This window comes from Choloepus didactylus, chromosome 13, assembly GCF_015220235.1.
Source record: "Choloepus didactylus isolate mChoDid1 chromosome 13, mChoDid1.pri, whole genome shotgun sequence".
Classification (NCBI taxonomy): Eukaryota; Metazoa; Chordata; class Mammalia; order Pilosa; family Megalonychidae; genus Choloepus; species Choloepus didactylus.
In genome coordinates, this window is record NC_051319.1 from 59607900 (window position 1) to 59631495 (window position 23596).

Sequence of the window (23596 nt, forward strand, 5' to 3'; positions counted from 1 at the left end):
TAATCTAAAGATAAGATTTTATCAATTTAATGAGGTAATTAAGAGAAAGAACATTAGTGCTAGATATAGATTAGAATTCCCACTTCATTTCTGTGGTAGTCACTAAGGTTGTTGACAAATATACCAGTCCTCCTAATTAGCACATGATCAGATTGTACTTTCTAGACCCCTTTGAAGTTAAGAATGGCCATAGGACTTGTTTTGGTTAATGAAATTTGAGCATGAGTAATACGTGTCATCTCTGGGCAGAAGTGTTAAAAGCAGTATAAGATTCACTACCTTCCCTTGCCCTTATCTTGATCAATGTGGAAAGATACATCAGAAAGCACCTGCATCAGCCTGGGTCGCTGAGTGACTGCAACCCCATAGACAGGTAGTGTGGGAGAGGCAGAAAACTTTGTTGTTGCTGGGGAAGTCACAGACATGCTAGCAGCCAGGCCATCTCCCAGCCCTCACCTATGTGTCTGCAGATGTTTCAATATGCTTCCTTTCCATGGTGAGGGAGATTTTAGGTCTAATGGAAGGACCTGACCCTACCTTAAACCTAAAACTGGGAACAAGCCACCCGAACTGCTTATGGGTGCAGGAACTCACAGTGGCAGGGCCTCTTCCCCTGGAATATATAAACAAACTTAACTCTTGGGCAGGACAGATTGTCCCTCTCCTCCTATACAAAGTGGGGTGTGAGGAGCTGCTAACCACCAACCCTGACCCAATCAGTTGCCACCAGCGAGGACTGTCTATGATGGGATCTCTTCCCCCACTCTTTTGGACCTTAGGTGCTGTGTAAATAAGGCAGTCATTTGCCAAAAGCCTTTGTTGTGCCTGATATTGTGTTCCCATGGCACACCATGTAGTAACTGCCTTGAGTTTTGTTACACCATTTTAATTTTTGGAATTGTAAGTTATTGCAGCCTGATGCAACCACTTACTAGTTACGTGTTCTCAGATAAGTTATACAACCTCTCTTTGCCTCATTTTCTTTGTCTGTAAAATGAGGAAAAGATGCCTACCTCACAAGGTTATTATCAGGGTAAACTAAGATGATGCTTCTAAATAAATTAAGAACATCATATCTGAGGCAATGTGAAGCTAAATGACAGGCTGGTTCAGTGAAACAAAGAAAATCCCAACTTATAAAACAAGTTAGTTTCTAAAAGTTAGTTTGGGGAAAAATCAGTGTTTTGTAATTCCTTTAGTTTGTCTCTGGATAAAAAAGTAACAGTTTTTAAACAACCACTGTTAGTTGGTGTTGGGTAGAGCTAAGAAACTTAGGCTGTGGCACAAAGGTTTGCCATGTCTACTACAGAAATTCGTAAAGTAAAACTTCTTAAATAGAGGAGTTTCAGTAGCAAAAAAGATTCCCAAGTTCAAGGCTTCCAATATATAAAAAACCCTAGAAAATGTTCTAGTAGCTGAATGAAAGTCACCACTTATAGTCCAAAATTTCTTTTGTCATTCTATAAGCAAAGTTCGGAAGGGCAAGGAAGTACAAAAGGATCAATTCCTCTTGAGTGTCTGTGTATCAGGTAATTAACACAAACTATCATGACAATCCTGAGGTAAGTATTTTTGTATATTACATAGGAAACAAGCACAAAGAGATTATGTGAATTGCCCACTTGAAAAAAGTGGTGATAGTATGTGATGAAGTTGTAATTCAAACCTATTTCAAAGCCCATATCATGCTATTTAGAGGTAGCTATGCCTCCATCTCATACTGTTTCCAGGTACTCGAACAACTTCTGCCCTAGGATAAAGGATAAGGATGAAACCACAGACAAAACGAAGAATCCACAAGCAAGGCTATTCTGTGCCAAGTTATTCTGAAGTTCTGTAGAATGAAGCTACCTACTCTCCTCCACTATCTTAAGGTTTTATTAGAATGCCCCAAGTAAAAGGCTATTGTTAAAAAAAAAAAAAAAAAAAAAAAAAAAAAAGAGTATCTCATAGCTTTCCTCTCCAGAAAAGGAACAAAATTCTTATGTTCAGAGTAGATAATACTTGTGCTTCACATAAGAGTGTGCTAATTTTTCAATTTTAGCTAGATTTGAATAGGCTGGACTTGGGGTTCCCTGAGAAAGCAGCCTTTACTATAAATTGGCTGAGGTCCAATTTTTGCCATCTGTGATAACCAATTTGAGATGTTTCATTACGCATTTTTTCTGTTCATGCTCCTGCCCACCATCTTATTAGCACCTCCCAAACTATGCATTTGATTATCAAACATCCTTTTTATACTCCTAATGAAGGCAAGCAGAATGAGAGCTCCAGGACCTCACAGTTATTTGGGATTTTATTTTCAATTTGATCCACAGAGAGCAAAAACAAAAGGGTCCTGGGTCCTGTCAACATTCTATATCTTAAACTTTGCCTGTTGTTAGACATTATACTCAGAACAAAAGATTTTTTGTTATTCTCACAGAAGTCACAATAAGGATTCTTTTTCTATTATATATCCCAAAAGACTGAGATGCTAGTGAGACCACTGACACATTATTCTTTTTTTATTATTATTAATTATATAGAAATCAAGCTTTCAAGTAAATTAAATAAAATGATTGCAGCTTATAACCTTTTCATATTCTGCAGACATTTTCTCAAAAAAAAAAAAAATGTAACTTTTTATACCCTAAGCAAGGTTAATAAGACAAAAAGAAAATTGGTATACTTCCTCAAATAAAAGCATTAATGCAAAATACAGATATATATACGTGTGTGTGTGCGTATGTTGTTGTGTAGAAATTTCTTTTAATTAAAAAGAAATAAGAAAAAAGTTGTGTATAAGAGAACACATAATACTTAAAGAGAAATATCAAATACTAAAAGAAAAATCTAGCCAAAAAAAAAAATTCAGTTTAATGTTGTATTACTTAGACGCAATTTAGCATGTTATAAATGCTATTTGCACAGCTTAGTATCAATATTAAATAATATACTCTAGAGAGCTAAACTAACCCAGAAAATCACCAGAGGGGGAAATGTACCTTTCACAGATATATTCTACCTGTCACTTGAACTATAAATTTAACAAGTTATGCATTTCTAAATTTTCTAGATAAAATCTAACAAAATTCTACTTTCAAAAACTATAACCTTTAATACCTTCCATACCTCTTGTATGTAATTATTTTTCTCCAAGATGGAAAGAGCAACAGCTGCACACTCCAGTGTAGAAAGGCACCTATTGGTTGGTTGCATCCGAATTACATACTGACTAGAAATGCTAGTTTTTAACTGCACCTGAAACCAAAAACAAAATAATATAAATGAATTTTGCTTGAAATGTAAAACTATAAAGTCTGTATTATAAATACTAATTACTTAATTTCCTTCTGAAGTTGCCAGCAGTTTTAAATAACATCCTTTTGTTGTTGCTATTGTTAAATAGTAGAGCAAGAGGACACTTACACATATATCTGACAAAGAACATATATCCAGAATCTACAGAGAATTCCTACAAATCAAAAATAAAAAGACTCAGAGTCAGAAATTAGAACACAAGTTATGAATGGCTAGGGTGGGAGTAGGAAACGGGATACTAATACTTAATTGGTACAAAGGTTCCATGTGGGGTAATGGAAAAGTTTTGGTAATGGATTGTGGTGATGGTGGCACATTCTGAATTTAAGTAACACCACTGAATTATACATTTGTATGTGGTAAAAAGGGGAAAGTTTGGGTTGCTTATGTGTCACTAGAATAAAAATTTTTAAAAACCATAAAACAGTGCAATATAAACAGTGAACCCTTATATGAACTATGGGCCATAGTTAATAGTATAAGAGTAATGCTTCCTCAATTTTAACAAAGGTACCACACTAATGTAAAGTGTTAATAATAGGGAAAACTAAGTATGTGTTTGTGTGGGTGAGGGGGAGACTATATGGGACCTCTGTACTTTCTGCATGATTTTTCTTTATAAACCTACAACTTCTCTAATAAAAATAAATAAAATAAAATAATAAATAAAAGACTAGTAACCCCTAACCAGTGAGCAAAAGCACTGACTACATTTCACAAAAGAAGATATAAGAATGGCAAATAGGTTCATGAAAAAGTGGTCAACATAATTTAATGCAAATTAAAACCACAAGATATCCTTTCACACTCACTAGAATAGCTAAAAAAAAAAAAAAAAAAACAAAACTACCACCACCAAAGGTGAGGATACGTAGCAAATGAAACTCTTATATAGGGTAGGAGTGAAAACAGTCTATCACTTTGGAGAATTATTTGGCAATTTTTTTTTTAATTTTATGGTTTATCCTTCCACCATTTCTTAATATAAACTGAAAGCTATCTGTCTGGGCATGTGGGTACCTAAACACACAAAGACATAAGAGACATATGCACATACATATATACATATACATAAACATACACATATATATATACACATATACATACATACGTATGTGTGTGTGTGTGTGTGTACATTCACCCTTTTTAGATAAAAAGTAGCATACTTTACATACTTTTCTCCATGGACATAATATTTTAGCTCATGACTGGGACAGAGTCAGACATGAAAAAGGTATTGGGAAGTTGAATGTCAACATCTTGACCTTTTGATTCCTTATCATTATTATTATTTTTCCTATTTTAATGAAATGAAACTCAAGTGTTCTTACAATCATAGAGTCACATCCTTAGCCAACACTCTGACCAGAATCACATTTAAGGATGTGTGGGTAGATGAGAATTTTACTCATTAAACAAAATGTGTAAGCATGGGGATTGGGGATAGTGGTGTCTACACCTATAATACACAGCAACTCATGAAAATCAGGCATCCTCTCCTATTTTCTAGCATTCCCAAAATCCTATGAGTCTCTCATTTCTTTACACCAACAAAACTCTCCCATCTATGTAATCTTGTCTCAATCCCTTCCCTCCTCTGGGTCTCATGCCATCCCCCATGATGGAAAATAAGGTTTTTTTACTCTGATTGCTTTTTGTTCAAAGAATTCTCCTGTATAATTTGTAACCTTTCTTTCCTCATAAAGTGGGAAAGAGAGAGAAAAGAAGCTAAAATGGACATTATAAAATAAAATATTCACTATAGGATGTATTTGATTTTGGAATGTATCCATTAAAGCAGATTTAACTAACAACCTTTAGTTGTGATCATATTAAAATTACTCTGCATTTCTATTAATGAGGAAGATGGAAAAGAGATACAGGGAGAGAAAAAGACGGAAGAAAATGGTTGAGACACATGTACAGTGATAAAAGAAAGTCTATGATTCAATAACCATTAAGAATCATTTACAATGTTAACTAAAAGTAATAACAGTTTTGGTATTTCACAAGTCAACTAGTGAAACAGAATACAGTTGACAACTGTTTTCAATACTCAATCGCAAGTCTCCATAGGAGGAACTTAGACTACTGATTACAACAAAATCTTTGGGAAACTGGGAAATGTAAAATTCACAGTGAATTTGTACATTGGAATGAATTTTTTTTAAGACTGTTTTTTACTGTGGCCCAAATGGCAATAATAAAACTCAAATTTGAAATTTAAGATATATTCAAAGACTTCAAGATATCTTTCACAAATCATTCCTCCAAGAATTATTCAATAACTAGGATTTAGTAAAAGAGTATATAACTAAGATCTGTCACATTATCAACCTATATGATATTAGGGTATGTTAAATTTGATCTCACAGCTCCTCCTTTTATGCTTATGTGCTATTTAACCTTCCTTCACACACTTGATTCAAGGAGCAAATGAGCAAAAGCAGAAAGAAATGCTCTTGACCCATGTTCTTGAAAAGTCACAGGCATCATCACAAATAATTGGAAAGAAATTGCTTTCCCTTTCTGAATTCAAGAAAATCCAAGCAAAATTAAGTATTCTAAGAAAGGAAATACTTAATACTTTAATATTACTTTAAAAATACTTTACATGTCTGGTGAAAGTGTAGTATATAAAAGGGATATATTGAAAAACTTTGGTTATTATCAAATCTGACACTAATTAATCAATCTCAGCCAAGTCATTTAGTTTCTTAGCTCCCTTCCTAAAAAATCAGAGAGCTGGACCTAATGGTGTCAAAACCTATCAAGTTCTAAAACTTGATACATATAAATTACCTTGCTTTTCAAACTTTGAAAGTCATGCAGACTCAGCGAATGCTTCAGTAATTTTGATCATTTTGAAAGGGTATAATGCTCTTAATGTAACTTCTCTGAGTTATTAAGAGCATGTAACTAGTTATTAAGAGCATGTAACTACCACTTTAGAAACAGGAAAATCATAGGTTGGTTCAGAGTTCTACTTGCATAGGTTGTGGGCTTACAACTTCCATTTTAGAAACAGACAACTCTTCCAGGCCGTCTTTCTAGACTTAGCTTCAGATCTTTTCCAATGCTTATCCAAATTGGCTAAAATTTACATTCATAGACATTCTTTTGTTGTTATAATGTCCTCCTTTCTTCTTTCCCATTAATCTTAAATGCATTTTCAATATCTGAGAATATCAGATAACAGTTTGAAGACTCTGATTACTATTTAGGTGCCTTAAAAGGGCTTTTTCAAATTTCTTCCTTGTTATGCTTTTAACTAATTTTGTCTGCACAAGTAATTTGTGTCATTAAAAGACTGGTTGACACTGCATGTTCAGTGGTTAATAATGGCTTTAGGGCTAACAAACAAATATCCAACAAAATACCATGCCATGGGTTATGTTTGAATAATATAACATAATACTATTCCTTTAAAAATAATGTATTATAAAACATTAGTTAATTCATTTGTCAAGCAAAATTAAAATTAAAAGGACTTCAAAATGAAAATTAGAACATTTTAATTCATTCCCCCCGCACCCCCCACCCCCACCCCCACCCCCACCCCTACCCAATGCTGTCTTTTTATAATCTGATGGTGATTACTTGCACTTTGTACTTAGGCTATTTAGCCAAATTTCATTACTACTAAAACTATTTTGCTTCTCAATCTTTAACAGCCACAAGACTTCCTAATCATTTGATCAGCTTTCTTCTTAGCTTCTAGGAAAATCAACCAATTTTCCAGGCTTTCTAAAACAACCCTAGTTTAGAACAGGCTAAAATAAACTTCCTTTTAGAAGCATGGATATTTTTCCATTGCAAGACACACATAAAAAAAAAAAAAAACCTCCTCTCTGAAGCAGCCTTACTTCTGTAGTTTTCTGGAAGCAAGATTCATTATCTGAGTTTATGAACTAACAGTTGAAAGGGAGGCTCTAAATCTTTTCTTCTGGCCCCAATCCCTCAATTCACTTCACTCCTTTCATTCCCTCAGTTTAGTTTAACTAACAGTGTCTGGCTTTAGCATCAGACTGATGTTGGTTCTAATACAGACTTAGCTACTTGCATGCAAAGTTTCACACATTTATTGGACACTAGGTACTATCTTAAATAACGAACATGTATCACCTCATTTAATTCTCACAAAGACCCTATGGAGTTAGTACAATTATTATCTCCATTTTACACATGAGGAAACCAAAGCACAAAAAGGTAAAATAACTTATTCAGGGTTCCAAAATTAGTCATGACAGAGCTGATACCTGAATTTATACAACCTTATTCAAGAGCCTGAGCTTTTAATCTCCTGACTAATAATTAAATGTTTGAACTCATAGGCAAACTCCAACTTATGAGCCAAATTAAGAGCCAAGCTGTTCTGCTTGAAAGCACAGCTGAGGAACCCCTGAAGAATTGTAGGGTTCTTCTGAACAAAGATTTTTAAAAAATCATCTAGAGGGAGGGGATCTTCTTTTATGCAAGCATAAAATTTAGTCACAAATATCAGCATCTATGCCTTGTTCCAGCCTTGCCACACTATGAAGCCTAAAAGTTTATATAAGAAGAGATTCCAGGAATTATCGTTGAAATTCTGACAATTGTATAATAAAAATAATGTTAAAGAAGGCATTACTTATAGTTAAAATGGTAATATTAGTGGTATTTCTCAGGAACATTATCATTTAAATCACTGGGCGGGGGGAGTTGAGGGTTGGTTGGTCTGAGAATCTAATAGCATTTCATAACAGTTTCTATGGGCAAGTACATTTCCAAAATTACAAAAAAATTATCAAACATATTTGGTTTAAAATTTAGCACTTTCTTGACAAATATTAACAAATTTAACAAAAAATGAGAAATAAAATTAAATGCTGCTTCAACATATAAAAGCAGATTTAATATTGATGTTAAAAATACAAATATATAATTATGGAGTCTAAAAATTAAGTACTTACAAATTTTTAATTTGGGCAGCTCTAAACAGTGACAAAATTAGTTTGTTTTTTTTCCCCAAGATGGCAGACTAGGAAGTTCTAGAATTCAGTCTCTCTCCAAGACAGCTAGTAAACAGACAGGAATGATCTGAAACAACTGTTTGGGGGATTCCAGAGATCAGAAGTACACTGTACACCAGAAAGGAATGAGTGGAAGAAAGAGACTCCTAAATGGTGGTGAAGAGCTGTGAATGGATCTCTCCATACCATGGAGGCTGATGTCAATCCACCACTGGTAGGATCCCTCGGGTACCACTACCTGGCTGGAAACAGAAGCCCTCTTTGTAGGAACAGAGGGAGGGGGATTCAGCTGGGCCACAATTGTGGCTTTTGATTAGTGAAATCAGACTGTTCCCTACTAACTCCGAGCACAGCTAAATTTACAATGCATCTAGGACAGAAAGAAACAGGCAGGTTCAGTTTCAACCTTGCTCCCAGCAGTGGAAGAAGCAGGTGGATAAGGAGACACAGTAACTTCTCCAGGTGGCAGAGAACAGTGTACTGAAAGACAGTCCTTCCCCAAGAAAAGGGGGAGACAGGGTCGGGCACTGATTCTGGCTCCTGATTGACAAATTTGGGTGCTGGACTCCAGCTCCAAGAACAGATAATATCTTAAACAGCCCATTATAGAAAGCAGCTGGCAGCCTTCATTTCAGCCCTGCCCCAGAAAGGGGAGGAAGTGGGGTTGACAGACACAGTAACCTCTCAGGGTAACAGAGGACAGGCTGCTAAAGGGTGGCTCTTACCCAAGAAAAGAAGGAGGCAAGGCCCAGCACAGTTTATTGCTGTAGAGACAAACCCCAGGGTCTGGGATCCAAGCAAGAGTTTCAATCGACATTGGCAAAAAGCAACTGGCAGCCTCTGTCTTGACCCCTCAAACACCAGGATCAAAAGCGGGACTGATTGATAGACACTGTAATGTCTCATGGCCATAGGAAACAGGATGAGGAAGGGCAGCTTGTACCCAAGAAAAGGAGTGGGGGCAAGGCCCAGTCCAGTTTGCAGCTGTTGATTAGAGACTTCAGATCTGAGCAACAGTTTCAACCTAATCAGGCCAAAGTAAAACAACAAAAGCAAAACAAAAACAAAACAAACAAACAAACAAAAAAAAAGCAGCTAATAGCCTCTGTCTCAACCATGCCCCCAGCAAGAGTGGAGTGGCTGACTTAAAGGCACATTACCATTTTAGAATTGTAGAGAACAGTTGATTAAAGAGCCCCATTTGATGGGCAGGGCAGGAAAGCACAAAATCAGGAAAAATTAGAGAAGACTGGCATCCTTCCAGGTCTCCTGCTCAGGGAACTTTAGAACTGATCTACACTCCTCTGTGGGTCCTGGACATGTTTTGACTGGGAAAATCTGACTTCAGAAGGCCCTTGCCAGGGTGCCCTACTCCCAGAATTAACCTTCCAGGTAAAAGCAGTGAAACTCAAAAAAAAAAAAAAAGTGTTAAAAACGTAGATGACTGAGGAGTCTGGGCCCAGAGCAGACACCCCCACTCTTGCTCTTGCTCCTTCTGTGAATCCTTCCCTTTTGATGCCTCCCCTGTTGACTGTGCTGAGGAGTCCACTTCACCCAGCTGGGTCCCTGGAATTGAGGAATCTCAGCCCAGTCTCAGGGATTTAGTCAGAGGAACAGGAAGGGATGAACCCTCCAGCAGGCACCTGAACCTGCCTTTTATGACCCATGATGACTCAGAATACCCAAGAAACATCTCAAGGTTCAGTTCTCTGGACCCTGGTGCTACTTCCAGAGTGAGGATCAAGCTTTTTCCCCATGGGACCCACCAGGGAGGCACCCACAGATCTGAGATATCTCGGCACTCCACATGCTTATCTGGTTGCTAGTGAAAACTCAGAGACAGTTGTCAGCTGAGCTACTGACAATGCAGCCACTGGAGTTAATGAACTTGAAAGATGTAGTTATAGATTTCACCCAGGAAAAGTGGTCCCTGCTGGACACACCCCAGAGAAAGCTGTTCAGAGATGTTATGCTGGAGAATATCAGACATCTGGTCTCAGTGGGACATCCAATCTTCGTATCAGATGTACTTTCCCATATGGAGCAATGAGAGGAACTCTGGAGAGAAGGAATTGGACTTTTCCAATCCCAGAATTCAGGCAGAGAAATGCTATTCATGCAACATAACTGCAGGAAAGACACATCTACCATCATGTCATTGAGGCAGAATTCTCATAATAAAAAGAATGGCATTACATGTAGTGAATTGCCAGAAGAATTTACTCACAGATCCAGAGTGACTCAACAGGTATTAACTCACAATGGAAAGAAACCCTACTTCAGCAATCTTGTTGGAAAAGCCTTCAGTGACCAGTCATCTGTTAATAAATAAAAGTAAATATGCACTAAAAATAAACCATATGAATGCCATCTAATTGGTAAATCCTTTATTGAAAGCTCTGACCTTATACATTACAATGGAACTCACACTAGAGAGAAACCATATGAACGCCATCTATATGGGAAAGCCTTCACTCTATATTCTTCCAAGAGACAACAGGAGAAAACTCACACTGGAGAGAAAGGGCATGAATGCCTCCTATGTGGGAAAGCCTTCATCCATTATTCTATGTTTAGACAACATGAGATGGGTCACACTGGAGAGAAACCCTATGAATGTCATCTATGTGGGAAAGCATTTACTCAGGCTTCTAACCTGAAACAACATGAGTGAATTCATAGTGGAGAGAGACCATATAAATGCCATCTGTGTGGAAAACCCTACAGTCAATTTTCTTCCTCAGGCAACATAAGAGAACTCACACTGGAGAGAAACCATATTAATACCACCTACGTGGGAAAGCCCTTACTTGGTGTTCTATACTGAGACAAAATGAGGAAATTCACAGTGGAGAGTGATTCTATGAATATCATCTTTGTGGGAATGCCTTCACTTATCCTTCTGCCTTTAGAAAACATGAGAAAACTCACTCTGCAGAGAAACCATAAGAATATTATCTACATGGGGAAACCTTAATTTATTTCTGTAACCTAGACAACATGACAGAAACCAAACTGAAGAGAAACCTTATGAAGGCAATATATGTAAAATGCTTCAGTCAATATTCTGACCTTAGATGACATGAGAGAATGCATACTAAAAATGTTTTTTAAATGGATGAGATTTCAGCCCTTGAGTGAACTTTTAAACATGCTAGAAAACTCACACACTAAAAAAAAACAACAACAAAACCGTAATCAATCTGGTAGAGCTTTTAGTCATCCTGACTACTACATCGATCTAAGCCATCTTGAATTGGAGAAGATCGATGTAAATGCCATCTATATATAAAAGTATTTAGTATATGGTCAAACAACATAAGAGAAATCATAATATACATGTAATGAGAGTGGAAGAGTCTACATCCACTGCTGTACCTGATAGACAAGTCTTTACCAGAGGATGAAGCCCCTTGAGAGAGTGCCAGATAATACCTGCTGGAGATGTTATTCATGAAAAATCACAAAAAAATCATTTATACATACAGCAACACTTGTAGGGTAAGTGAATTCACAGTGTATAAAACTCATCGGGGTCATGAATGAAGGCATGTGATCATTCATTCCTTAGCACTAATATCATTATGCTGAGGAATCAAGAATCCTAAAGTCAATTTAGGAAAATCTTGTGCTGAATTGCACATCAGAAAATTCACAGTTTTAAACACAATCTTTTATATGGACACTTTAGCACTCAATTCAACAAAGAGTCAAAAATTTTGAGCAAGAGTTACTACTGAAATTATGCACAATAACAATGTAGAATTGTGAAGTGTATTGGTATTATGATGAATGATGAATTTTTAAGAAGTAATATAAGTGAGAAAAATTACATAGATTAGCACTTGCATATTTGTAAGAAACAAATAATGGTGTTGAAAATCTAATATGTTGGCTATGTTTTAGGTTTGTTTTTATGATTCCATTTTGAGTCAAACAGAAAACAACTTTGAACATTAACTCAAACACTTAGTACATAAAATTATGATTCTTAACTATTATCTTATAATTATATATGATCATGGCAGGGTGAAAACAAACTTGGATAAATAAACACAATTTAGAAGTACATTCTTATGGTACATAAATACTCCTCTTAAAATACCATTTTATATTGCCATCAAAATTTAGAAATGAATTGAAAATGAAACTATTTTAAATAAAATTAAACACACCATCCATAAAAAATATAGATACCTTTTATTTATTTTTCTTTCTAATGGGTAGCTAGAATAACAGTGGTGACTGTGGGCATCCTTGCCGTGTTCTCAATCTTAAAGGGAAAGCTTTCAGTCTCTTACCATTGAGTATGCTGTTAGCTGTGGGTTTATCATAATATGCCCTTTACCATGTTGAGGAAGTTTCCTTCAATTCCTACCTTTCAAAGTCTTTTTTATAAAGAATGGATGCTGGATTTTGTCAAAGGCCTTTTCTGCATCAATCAAGAAGATCATGTGGTTTACCCTTCTTGATTCGTTAATGTGGTGTATTAAATTAATTGATTTTCTTATGTCAAACCACTGTTGCATAGCTGGAGTAAAACCCACTTGGTCACAGTTTACAATTCTTTTAATGTGCTGTTGAATTCAATTTTCAAGTATTTGTTAATGATTTTTTTGCATGTATATTCATTAAAGAGATTGGTCTATAGTTTTCTTATCTTGTAGTATCTTTATTAGGCTTTGATATTGTGGTGATGTGGGCTTCACAGAATGAATTAGGGAGGGTTCCCTCTTCAATTTTTTGGACAAGTTTGAGCAGGATTAATAGATTAGTAGATTAATTCCATTTGGAATGCTTGGTAAAATCAGCTGTGAAGCCATCTGGTCCTGGGCTTTTGTTTTTTGGGAAGTTTTTGATGACTAATTCAATTTCTTTACTTGTGATTGCTTTGTTGAGGTCTTCTATTTCTGAGTCAGGGTAGGTTGGTCTTCTGTTTCTAAGAAATTGTCAATTTCCTCTAAGTTCTCTAATTTATTGACATTCAGTTGTTCATAGTAACCTCAGGAAACTAATTATAGAGTTGCCTTATGTCCCAGCAATCCCACTACACAGTATATGCACAGAATATTTGATAGCAGGGCAATGAAACAGAACCTGCACACCGATGTTCACACCAGAATTCTTCATAATTGTTAAAAGATGGAAACAAACCAAGTGTCCATCAACTGATGAATGGACAAACAAAATGTGATATATATATATAAGAAGGAATATTATTCAGCATCAACAAGGAATGAAGTCCTAAAGCATGTGACACCATGGATGAACCATGAGGGCATTATGTTGACTGAAATGTCAGACACAAAAGGACAAATATTGTATGATCTCATGAATATAAACTAATTATAATATGCAAACTCACAGACATAAAATCTAGAATATAGGTAACAAGGAAACAGAATGAGGCTACAGAAAACTACAAGTGCTGGAGAAATTGTGGCAAAAAAGGAACACTTATTCATTGCTGCTAGAAATGTAGAATGATGCAGCTGTTTTGGAATGCAGTTTAGCAGTTCCTCAGGAAGCTATACAGAACTGCCATATGATCAGACAATCCTGTTACTCACTAACATGAACTAACAAATACTGAGTAAATTCAGGGAGTTAAAATCTAGAGTATATATTACCAGGAGATAGAAAGAGGGCAGAGAATGGACAGGTGATGCTTAAGGTATACAGAAGGTTTAATAAGGTTGATAGCCAATGTTTGGAAATGGATAGAGAGGATGGTAGCACAATACTGTGAATGTGAGTATGGCTGAAAGTGGAAGTGTAGGGTTGTGTATATTATTTGAAGGAAAAACAGAGGATCAAACATGGGACTGAATAACACAGTGAAACCTATTCTGGATGATGACTGTAGCTAATTGCACAAGTATCAGAAAGCTCCTATGGAACTACAACAAATATACATCACTATTACAAGGTGTTAACAATAGGGTGGTATATGAGGAAAAACCACAATTAATTCAAACTAAAGACTAGAGGTAACAATAACATTGTAATATTCTTTCATCAGTTGTAACAAAGGTAATGTACCAAAGCTACATGTCAATAATACAGGGGTATAAATGAAATGGGATTTGCAATAAGATGTTCTCAAATTAATTGTGGTGATGAGTGTGTAACAATGGGTTTATGCCAAGAGTCATTTATTGTACACTTTGGATGGATTGAATGGTGTGTGAAAAAAAAAATCAGGAAGTAGGGAGAGATGGTAGCAAAGGGAGGTATGGAATTTAGTTAGTCCTCTAGAGAAACCAGTAAATACACAGGAATAACTAGTAAATATTCTGGAACAACTGTTTGGGGGACATGTGTGACTGGACACACATTGTACACCAGTCTGGATTGGGTGGAAAGGATGAGATCAAAGCATAGAACTATAAGTAAAGCTCCCCAAACTGAGGAGCTGACACCCCTCCCCCACTGGCATGGCATGCGAGTTGGAGACTACCCAGTGGGAAAGATGTGATCTCTGATGGCAGCAAGGGAAGGTAGCTCAAGAAAGCTCCATGTGTGGTTTTCGTTAACGAATCTAGACTACTTAATAAAAGCTATGAGCACAGATAAACCCAGAGCAAGCAGGAAAGGAACCCTGAGGTCTTTCTTGGCAGAGAAGAAGTGGGACTGATGGAAAAAAAAAATAAAAATAAAAACAGAGGCTTTTGGAGTTGGCTGAGCTGAGAATACTGGAAAAGAACTGTGTCTCAAGAAAAGGGGAACACAGAACCAGGTAACAACTCCTGTTGACCAGCACAACTGGGGGGCTAGGGACTGGCTCTGAAAAGGGGATTTCATTTTCTATCTTCTTCTCTTATTTTAAGTAGCTCATTAGAGAAAAACTCAGGCATTTTCAATTGTCAGCTCTGACCCAGGCAAGGGTAGAGTAAAGATAGAGAGGCAAAGGAAGAAATAAAGTGAAGGTGATAATTCCCTAAAGGGCTTATCTTCCCTAAGGAAAGGTGGGGGTAGAGTCCAGCTCAAGTGGCTGCCCTCCCTCAGAGAATTCAGACCCCAGGGCCTGGGGAAAAAGAAAAAGAAAAAAACAGTTTAAGCTTAGCTTCTGACTCACCTTCTGCCCCTGGAAGGGAAAGTGTCTGCTGAGAATTAAAGGGAATACAACTCTTCACGCTGGTGGGTAGCTGAAAAATGACAAGTGCCACCTGCTGGACAGTATAGGAAAACCACAGCATCTAGAGTCCTAACAGGAAAGTCAATCTGCTGGATCTCATCCTCAGGGAAACATGATACAGATTACACCCTCCTCCTGAGACCAGAGCCTGTCAGGCCTGGAAAAATCTGATTGGTGTAATCAAGGAAACCAGATGTCTAGACAACAAAAAATTACAAGTCACACTACAAAAAACAAAGACATCACCCAGTTAAAAGAACAAACTTACACTTCAAATGAGATACAGGAGTTGAACCAACTAATGAAAGATGTTCATCCAAGTATGGTAAATCAATTCAAAACTCAAATCAGTGAGTTGAGGGAAGATATGCCAAAAGAGATGAAGGATATAAAGAAGACATTGGGTGAACATAAGGAAGAACTCAAAAGTTGGAAAAAACAAATAGGCAGAACATATGGGAATGAAAGGCACAATAGAAGAAAAACACAAAGGAGATATACAACAGCAGATTTGAAGAGGCAGAAGAAAGGATTCATGAACTACAGGACAGATAATCTGAGATATTATACACAAAAGAACAAATAGGGAAAAGAATGAAAAATATGAGCAGGGTCTCAGGTAATTGAAGGACAACATGAAGTGCATGAATATACATGTCATGGGAGTCCCAGAAGGAGAACAAAAGGGAATTGAGACAGAAAGAATAATGGAGAGAATAATCACTGAAAATTTCCCATCTCTTATAAAAAAGACATAAAATTACAGATCCAAGAATGCAGCATATCAAAAACAGAAAAGATCTGAATAGTCCGACTTCAAGACACTTAATAATCAGATTACCAAATGTCAAAGAAAAGAGAGAATTCTGAAAACAGCAAGAGAAAAGTGATCCATCAAATACAAGGGAAGCATGATAAAATTATGTGTACATTTCTTGGTAGAAACCATAGAGGTGAGAAGGCAGTGGTATGAAATATTTAAGATACTGAAACATTAAAAATACCAACCAAGAATTCAAAATCGAGCAAAAGTGTCTTCAAAAATGAGGGAGAGTTTAAAATACATTCAGACAAACAGACACAGAGAATTTCTGAGCAAGATACTTGCTTTACAAGAATTACTAAAGAGAGCAATGCAGAGAGGAAAAGCAAGGAGAGGGAAGTTTGGAAAAGAGTGTAGAAATGAAGGTATCAGTACGGGAAGAGGAGAGAGGAAAAATAAAATTAAAATTAAATTAAATTAAATTAAAATAAATAAAATAAAATAAAATAAAATAAAATAAAATAAAATAAAAAAGACATATAAGTTCCAAAAGGCAAAATGATAGACAGCAGACATTACGTTAAGTGAAATTAGTCAGAAACAAAGGGACAGATACTGTATGGTCTCACCAATATGAACTAACATTGATGAGAAAACTTTGAGAGTTAAAGTTGAGAACACAGGTTATCAGGAGACAGAAAGAGGTTAGAGATCAGACATTTGGTGCTGAAGGAATACAGAAGGGTAAACAGGATTGACTGTAATGCAAGGAAATGCAAAGCACAATACTGTGTGATGGTAGCACAATACTTTAAGTACTCTGAACAAAGATGAGTGTGAGTACGGTTGAAAGATGAAGGCTAGGGACATGTATGACATCAGAAAGAAAGATAAAAGATAAAGACTAGGATTGTATAACATAGTAAAACCTAGAGCAGCCAATGATGGTGATTAAATGTATAAAAATAAAAATGTTTTTACATGAGGGAGAAAAAATGAATGTCAATACTGCAAGGTGTTGAAAATTGGATGGTATAGAGGAATAAATACAATCAATGCAAACTGGAGTCCATAGTTAACATTAACATCATAAGATATTTCCATTAATTGTAAAAAAAACACAATATACCAAAGCTAAATGTCATAAGAGTGGGATATATGGGGGTGGTATGGGACTCTTGGTGTTGCTGGTGTTGTCTGACCTTTTCTTTGTATTTTATTTTATTTTTATTTTCCTACTATGATTTATTTTTTTTATTCTTCATTTCCCCCTTCCTCTTCCTCTTTCTTTGTGGAAGAAACGGAAATATCCTCATTTAGACTGCAGTGGTGATTGCATAATTATGTGCTTATACTGGGAATCCCTGACTGTTTACTTAGGCTGGATTGCATGGTATTTGAATAAAACTGTTAAAAAATAAAGAGGGATACAAGTGCTGGGGAAAATGTGGAGAGAGGGTGGTACCTATTCCCTGTTGGTAGGGAAGTAGAATGGTGCAGCCCATCTGGAGGGCAGTGTTGTGGTTACACAGGAAGCTAAGAATAGGGTTGCCATACAGCCCTGCAACCCTGTTACTGGGTATATAATTGTAAGAACTGAGAGCAGGGACATGAATGGAGATTTGCACACTGGTGCTTATGGCAGCAGTATTCATGATTTTCAATGGATGGAGGTGGACTAAGGGTACATCAGCTGATAAACAGAATGGTTAACTGTAGTGTATACCTATGGTGGAATACTGAGGGGCAAGAAGGAATGCAGTTGTGAAATATGCAAATAGATGAATGAACTTTGAGGACCGTATGTTAAAGGAAATAAGCCAGAATCAAAAATACAAACATCATAATGACTCACCAATATGGACTAACTATAATTTGCAAACTCAGAATTGAATCTGAGAGCACAGGATACCAAGGGAAAGCTTACTATAAAGGTCTTACAGCAGTCACATACACACATGAGTTGTAACAGTTATTTCCATATTCTGAGATGCTGTGCTGTACGTGTAAAACATGGTGGGACCCTGGAACTTCGGGTATCTGTGTGACACCTGAGAATCAGCAGCTATGAATGTCAGCATTACCCCATACATCAACTGTTTAAAAAACTGAAAAAGACATCAGACTTTAGAGATATGAACAAAATGGTCTTGGTTGGGACTAACATAAATCAGAACAAAGGGTAAAGGATGATACTCACTGTGGTTTAAAATTTCAACTTCTATGTGAGACCAAAGGAAGAGATGTTTATTTGGTGTAAAATCTATATTTTCTGTACCACACTATATAATTTAACTTGTTTGGTCAGTTTAACCTTGAATAGGGGATGAGGAGATCTGTTTGGTTTGTGCAGGTTAGTGTGAGGCCCTGATACATCCCAGAGTAATCTGGGCAGAGAATTAAAAGTATTAGCAAAGTCACCTTGAGGGACTGGAGAAAATTGTGTTAATAGTAAACTTCCCCACTTGGGGAATCCCTGATATTTTTGCAAGCATTGGAAACTACAAGTTTGGCAGGCTGAGCCCTTAACCTTGGGGCTTGCCCTTATGAAACTTGCTACTGCAAGGGAGAGGCTAAGTCTACTTATAATTGTGCCTAAGAGTCATGACCAGATAACTTCTTTTGTTGCTCAGATGGGGCCTCTTTCTCTAAGCCAACTCAGCAGGTAAACTCACTGCCCTGCTCCCTAAGTAGTACATGACACCTAGGGGTGAAAATCTCCCTGGCAATGTGGAACATGACTCCCAGGGATGAGCCTCGACCAAGCATTGGAGAATTGAGAAAGTGTTCTTGACCAAAATGGGGAAGATAAATGAAACAAAATAAAGTTTCAGTGGCTGAGAGCTTTCAAATGGAGGTAAGAGGTCATTCTGGAGGTTATTTTTATGCATTATATAGATATCCCTTGTAGTTTTTAGTGTATTGGAATAGCTAGAAGGAAATACCTGAAACCGTTGGACTGCAATCCAGTATCCTTGATTCTTGAAGATGATTGTATAACCATATAGCTTATATGGTGTCACTGTGTGATTGTGAAAATCTTGTGGCTCACACTCCCTTTGTCCAGTGTCTAGACAGATGAGGAGAAAAATGGAGACAAAAAGTAAATGAATAATGGGGGGAAGGGGCTATATGAGGTGTTATGGGTGCTCTTTTTTCTTTTATTCTTTTTTTAATTCTTACTTTAATGTTCATTTTTTGGAGTAATGAAAATGTTCATTGTGAACTGATTGTGGTGATGAATACACAATTATATGATGGTACTGTGAATAACTGTACACTGTGGATGATTGTAAGGTATGTGAATATATCTCAATAAAATTGCATTTAATAAAAATAGGTTACAGGTGTGATCTTTATTAGGCCACAGTTCCCCTCTTTCTGTAGCCCTTTGAAACCCAGAGGACAAGTTATTTCCTTCTAATGTACAATGGAGGAACAGACATAGAATAGACCTTCCCAATGCAACAGGAATAAATATGAAGGAAAAGAAGGCTCATGGGTCCCAAACAATTCTGAAACCTGGCAGGGCATACTCCATTAGATTCTGTGAGTCATCTGTGGAACAATGTTTTCTGTTCTGGGCCTGATGGAGAGGCAGTCCCTCCCCTTCCAAGTGCTTGTGCAGTGGTCTTGCTCTCCCTGAATTCTGCAGTGAAGGTTCCACCCTCGTCAAGCATCAGGAGGGTGGCCAGATTCTTCACAATCCCCCAAGGAGCTGAGCAAACTGGGGTGGTGGTGCTCTTCCTAAACAATGGCTAGAAGGCTCACCCTCTCCAAGCCTCAGGGCAGACTCACCCTTTCCACACACATGGGTGAGGCCACACTCTTTGCCCAATAAGATATCTTCAGTCCAGATCTCAGCTTCTGTGGGACTGCCATTAAAGTAATTTTTCCTTCTATCTGTCCCTTTTAGTCCAGTCTGGGAGTCCCACTCATACAGATTGCACAGAAACTTGTTCCTTTTGCATGTAGCACACAGGGGCCCAAACAACCAGCAAAAAGAACTTTCTACAAATCCTTCCTGGGTAACTGCATATCCACTCCTGACTTGCACTGAAATAGCTGACTGGTTCCACGTTCAATTAAACCCTCACATGGAGCACTATTTTCTGGGGAATCATTTTCTGGAAGCTAAGAATTTTCCAAACCATCAATTCCTGATTTCTTTGTGCCAAGGAATTCAGTTCTCAGCTTATCCCTTTCCTCTCATTTTTTTCTTTTTTAATGCAATTTATTGAGATAAGTTCACACAGCATAGAATCCATCCAAAGTATAAAATCAATGGCTCACATTTTCATCATATACTTGTGTATTACCACAATCAGAGAACATTTTGATTAATCCAAAAAAACAAAATAAAAACAAAAACAAAAAACAAAAAACAAAAAGCCCAGAACTCCCATATCCTTATTCATCACCCATTATTGATCCCTGTCATTGGTGTGACACATTTGTTACTGTTGACAAAAAAAATTAAAATATTAGTTAACTAGTCCATAGTTTGCAATAGATTCATTTTTCTCACATGCCACTCTATTACTGAATCCTCATAATAGTGATGTATATTTGTTCTGGTTCATGAAAAAAACTTTTTTATATTTGTACTGTTAATTGGAGTCATCGTCCACCACAAGATTCACTGTTATACACTCCCATGTTTTAAACTTTAGCTTTCTTTCTAGTGACATACATGACTCTAAACTTACCCTTTCAACCACAATCACAGGCATAATTAAGGGCTGTTAATTACACTTACAATAATGCACTACCATCATCTCTAGTCATTTCCAAACATTTAAATTCAACCTAGTTAAAAATTCTACAGAAATTAAGCATCTGCTTACCACGGTCTACCCTCATTCTAACTCCTGGTGACCTATATTCTAGATTTTATCATTGCGAGTTTACATACTATAATAAGTTAACATTTATGAGATCATACAATATTTGTCCTTTTGTGTCTCAAAATGTCCTCAAGGTTCATCCATGTTGTCAAGAGCTTCAGGACTTCATTCCCTCTTAATGCTGAATAATATTCCATCACATATCACATTTTGTTTATACATTCCACCTTTTAGCAATTGTGAACAATGCTTCTAGGGAAATCAATATGCAAAAGTCTGTTTGAGCTCCTGCTTTCAATTCTTCTGGGTATATACCAAGTAGTGGGATTGCTGGAATATATGGCAGCTCTATACTTAGCTTTCTGAGGAACCATCTGTTCTGGTTTGCTAAAGCTGCTGTTATGCAAAACATCAGAAATGGATTGGCTTTTATAAAGGGGGTTTATTAGGTTACAAATAAGGTCATAAAATGTCCAAACGAAGGCATCAAGAGGTTACCTTCACTGCAGGAAGGCCAATGGCATCCAGAAGTCCTGTCAGCTGGGAAGGCACACAGCTAGCATCTGCTTCTCCTTTGCTCCTGGGTTCTGGTTTCAAAATGGCTTTCTCCAAAATGTCTCTGGGCACTGTCACTCTTAGCTTCTCTCTCAGCTCCTGTGCATCCTTGCTTGTTCTCCAAGGGCACTTCTCTTTAAGCATAGCATCTCCAAATGTCTGGGTCTGTGTTGGCCCTTACCTTCTCCAGGGGGCAAACTCTGAATTATTATCAAAGACAGAAGGAGCTTCTCTGAGCTCCTTCTCTCTGTGAGCTCTCTTAAAAGGACTCCAGTGATCTAATTAAGATCTAATTAAGACCCACCCATAATGGGTGGGATCACAATTTCATAGAAATTATCTAATCAGAAGGTCCCATCTTCAGTTGGGTGGGTCCCATCTCCATGGAAACAACCTAATCAAATGTCCCACCCTAATCAAAGGACTAATTAAGTCTGCCCCAATAAGTTTGCATTAAAGAACACAGCTTTTGTGGGGGGCATAATAGATTCAAAGCAGCACACCAAACAATCTTTCACAGCAACTTTACCAATTTACATTCCCACCAGCAGTGAATAAGTGTTCCTATTTCTCCACATTCTCTCAAGCACATGTACTTTCCTGTTTGTTTAATAGTGGCCATTCTAGTAGGTGTGAAATGATACCTAATAGTGGCTAGATTTGCATTTCCCTAATAACTAGTGAAGATAAGCTTCTCGTGTACTTTTAAGCCATTTGTATTTCTTCTATGGAAAAATGTCTATACATGTCTTTTCCCCATTTTTTAATTGAGTTATTTCTTTTTTATTGTTGGGTTGTAGGATATCTTTATGAATTCTGGATATCAAACCACCATCAATTATGTGGTTTTCAAATATTTTCTCCCATTGAGTTGGATGCTTTTTCATCCATTTGACAAAATCCTTTGAAGCACAGAAGTATTCAACTTTGGGGAGGTCCCACTTACATAGCTTTTATTTTGTTGCTTGTGCTTTGGATGTAAAATCTAGGACACTACCACCTATTCCTATATTCTAAAGATGCTTCCCTACATTTTATTATAGGAGTTTGATGGCTTTGGATCTTATATCAAGGTCTTTGATCCATTTTGAGTTAATTTTTGTATACAGTGTTAGACAGGGATCCTATTTTATACTTTTGGATATGGATATTAAATTCTCCCAGCACAATTTATTGAAGAAACTTTTCTATCCTAGCTCAGTGGAATTGGGAGCCTTGTCAGAAATCAACTGACCATAGATCTAAGAATCTATTTCTGAACTCTTAATTTGATTCCATTGATGAAGATATCTATCTTTATGCCAATAGCATATTTTGAACACTGTAGCTTTATAATAATTTAAAGATAGGAAGTGTGAGATGTCTCACTTCATTCTTCTTTCTCAAGATGTTTTTGGCTATTCAAGGTTCCTTACCCTTCCAAATAAATTTGATAATAGCGTTTCCATTTCTGCAAAATAGGCAGTTAGAATTTTGAATGGTATTGCATTGAATTTGTAGATCACATGGATAGAATTTACATATAAAATTTATATATAGACTTCCAATACACAAATATGGACTATCCTTTCACTTTTTAGGTCCTCTATAATTTCTTTCAGTAACGTTTTGCAGCATTCTGTGTACAGGTTCTTTACATCCTTGGTTAAGTTTATTCCTAGATATTTGATTCTTTAGCTTGTGATTGCAAATGGAAATTTTTCTTGATTTCATCCTCCGATAGCTCATTACTAGTGTATAGAAAGCCTACCAACTGCTGTGTTAATCTTGTATCCTGCAGGGGCAGGTCTGAAGCTCCTATGGACCGCAGAAGAGTCATGATCTTTTTTTTTGTCTTAATCTCTCCCTTACTTTTTAAAAAAATTTTAATAGTTTTATTGAGATATATTCACACACCCTACAATCAACTATTCACAGTACCATCATATAGTTCGGCATTCATCACCAGAATCAACTTTTGAATATTTTCCTTACTCCA

At 36.7% G+C, this 23596-nt stretch overlaps 1 protein-coding gene across 2 annotated transcripts in view; it reads right to left on the reverse strand.

Moving 5' to 3' along the window:
• Nucleotides 1-23596, reverse strand: part of DTWD2 (DTW domain containing 2) — a 232896-nt gene that overhangs the window by 14479 nt on the left and 194821 nt on the right. For both annotated transcript variants that reach the window (XR_005211467.1, XM_037802102.1), the window contains exon 5: nt 3115-3243. Coding sequence is in view for 1 of the 2 variants with exons in the window: in XM_037802102.1 (XP_037658030.1) it covers nt 3115-3243 (129 nt within the window). In the remaining variant the exon portion in view is untranslated. The remainder of the gene's footprint in view (nt 1-3114; nt 3244-23596) is intronic.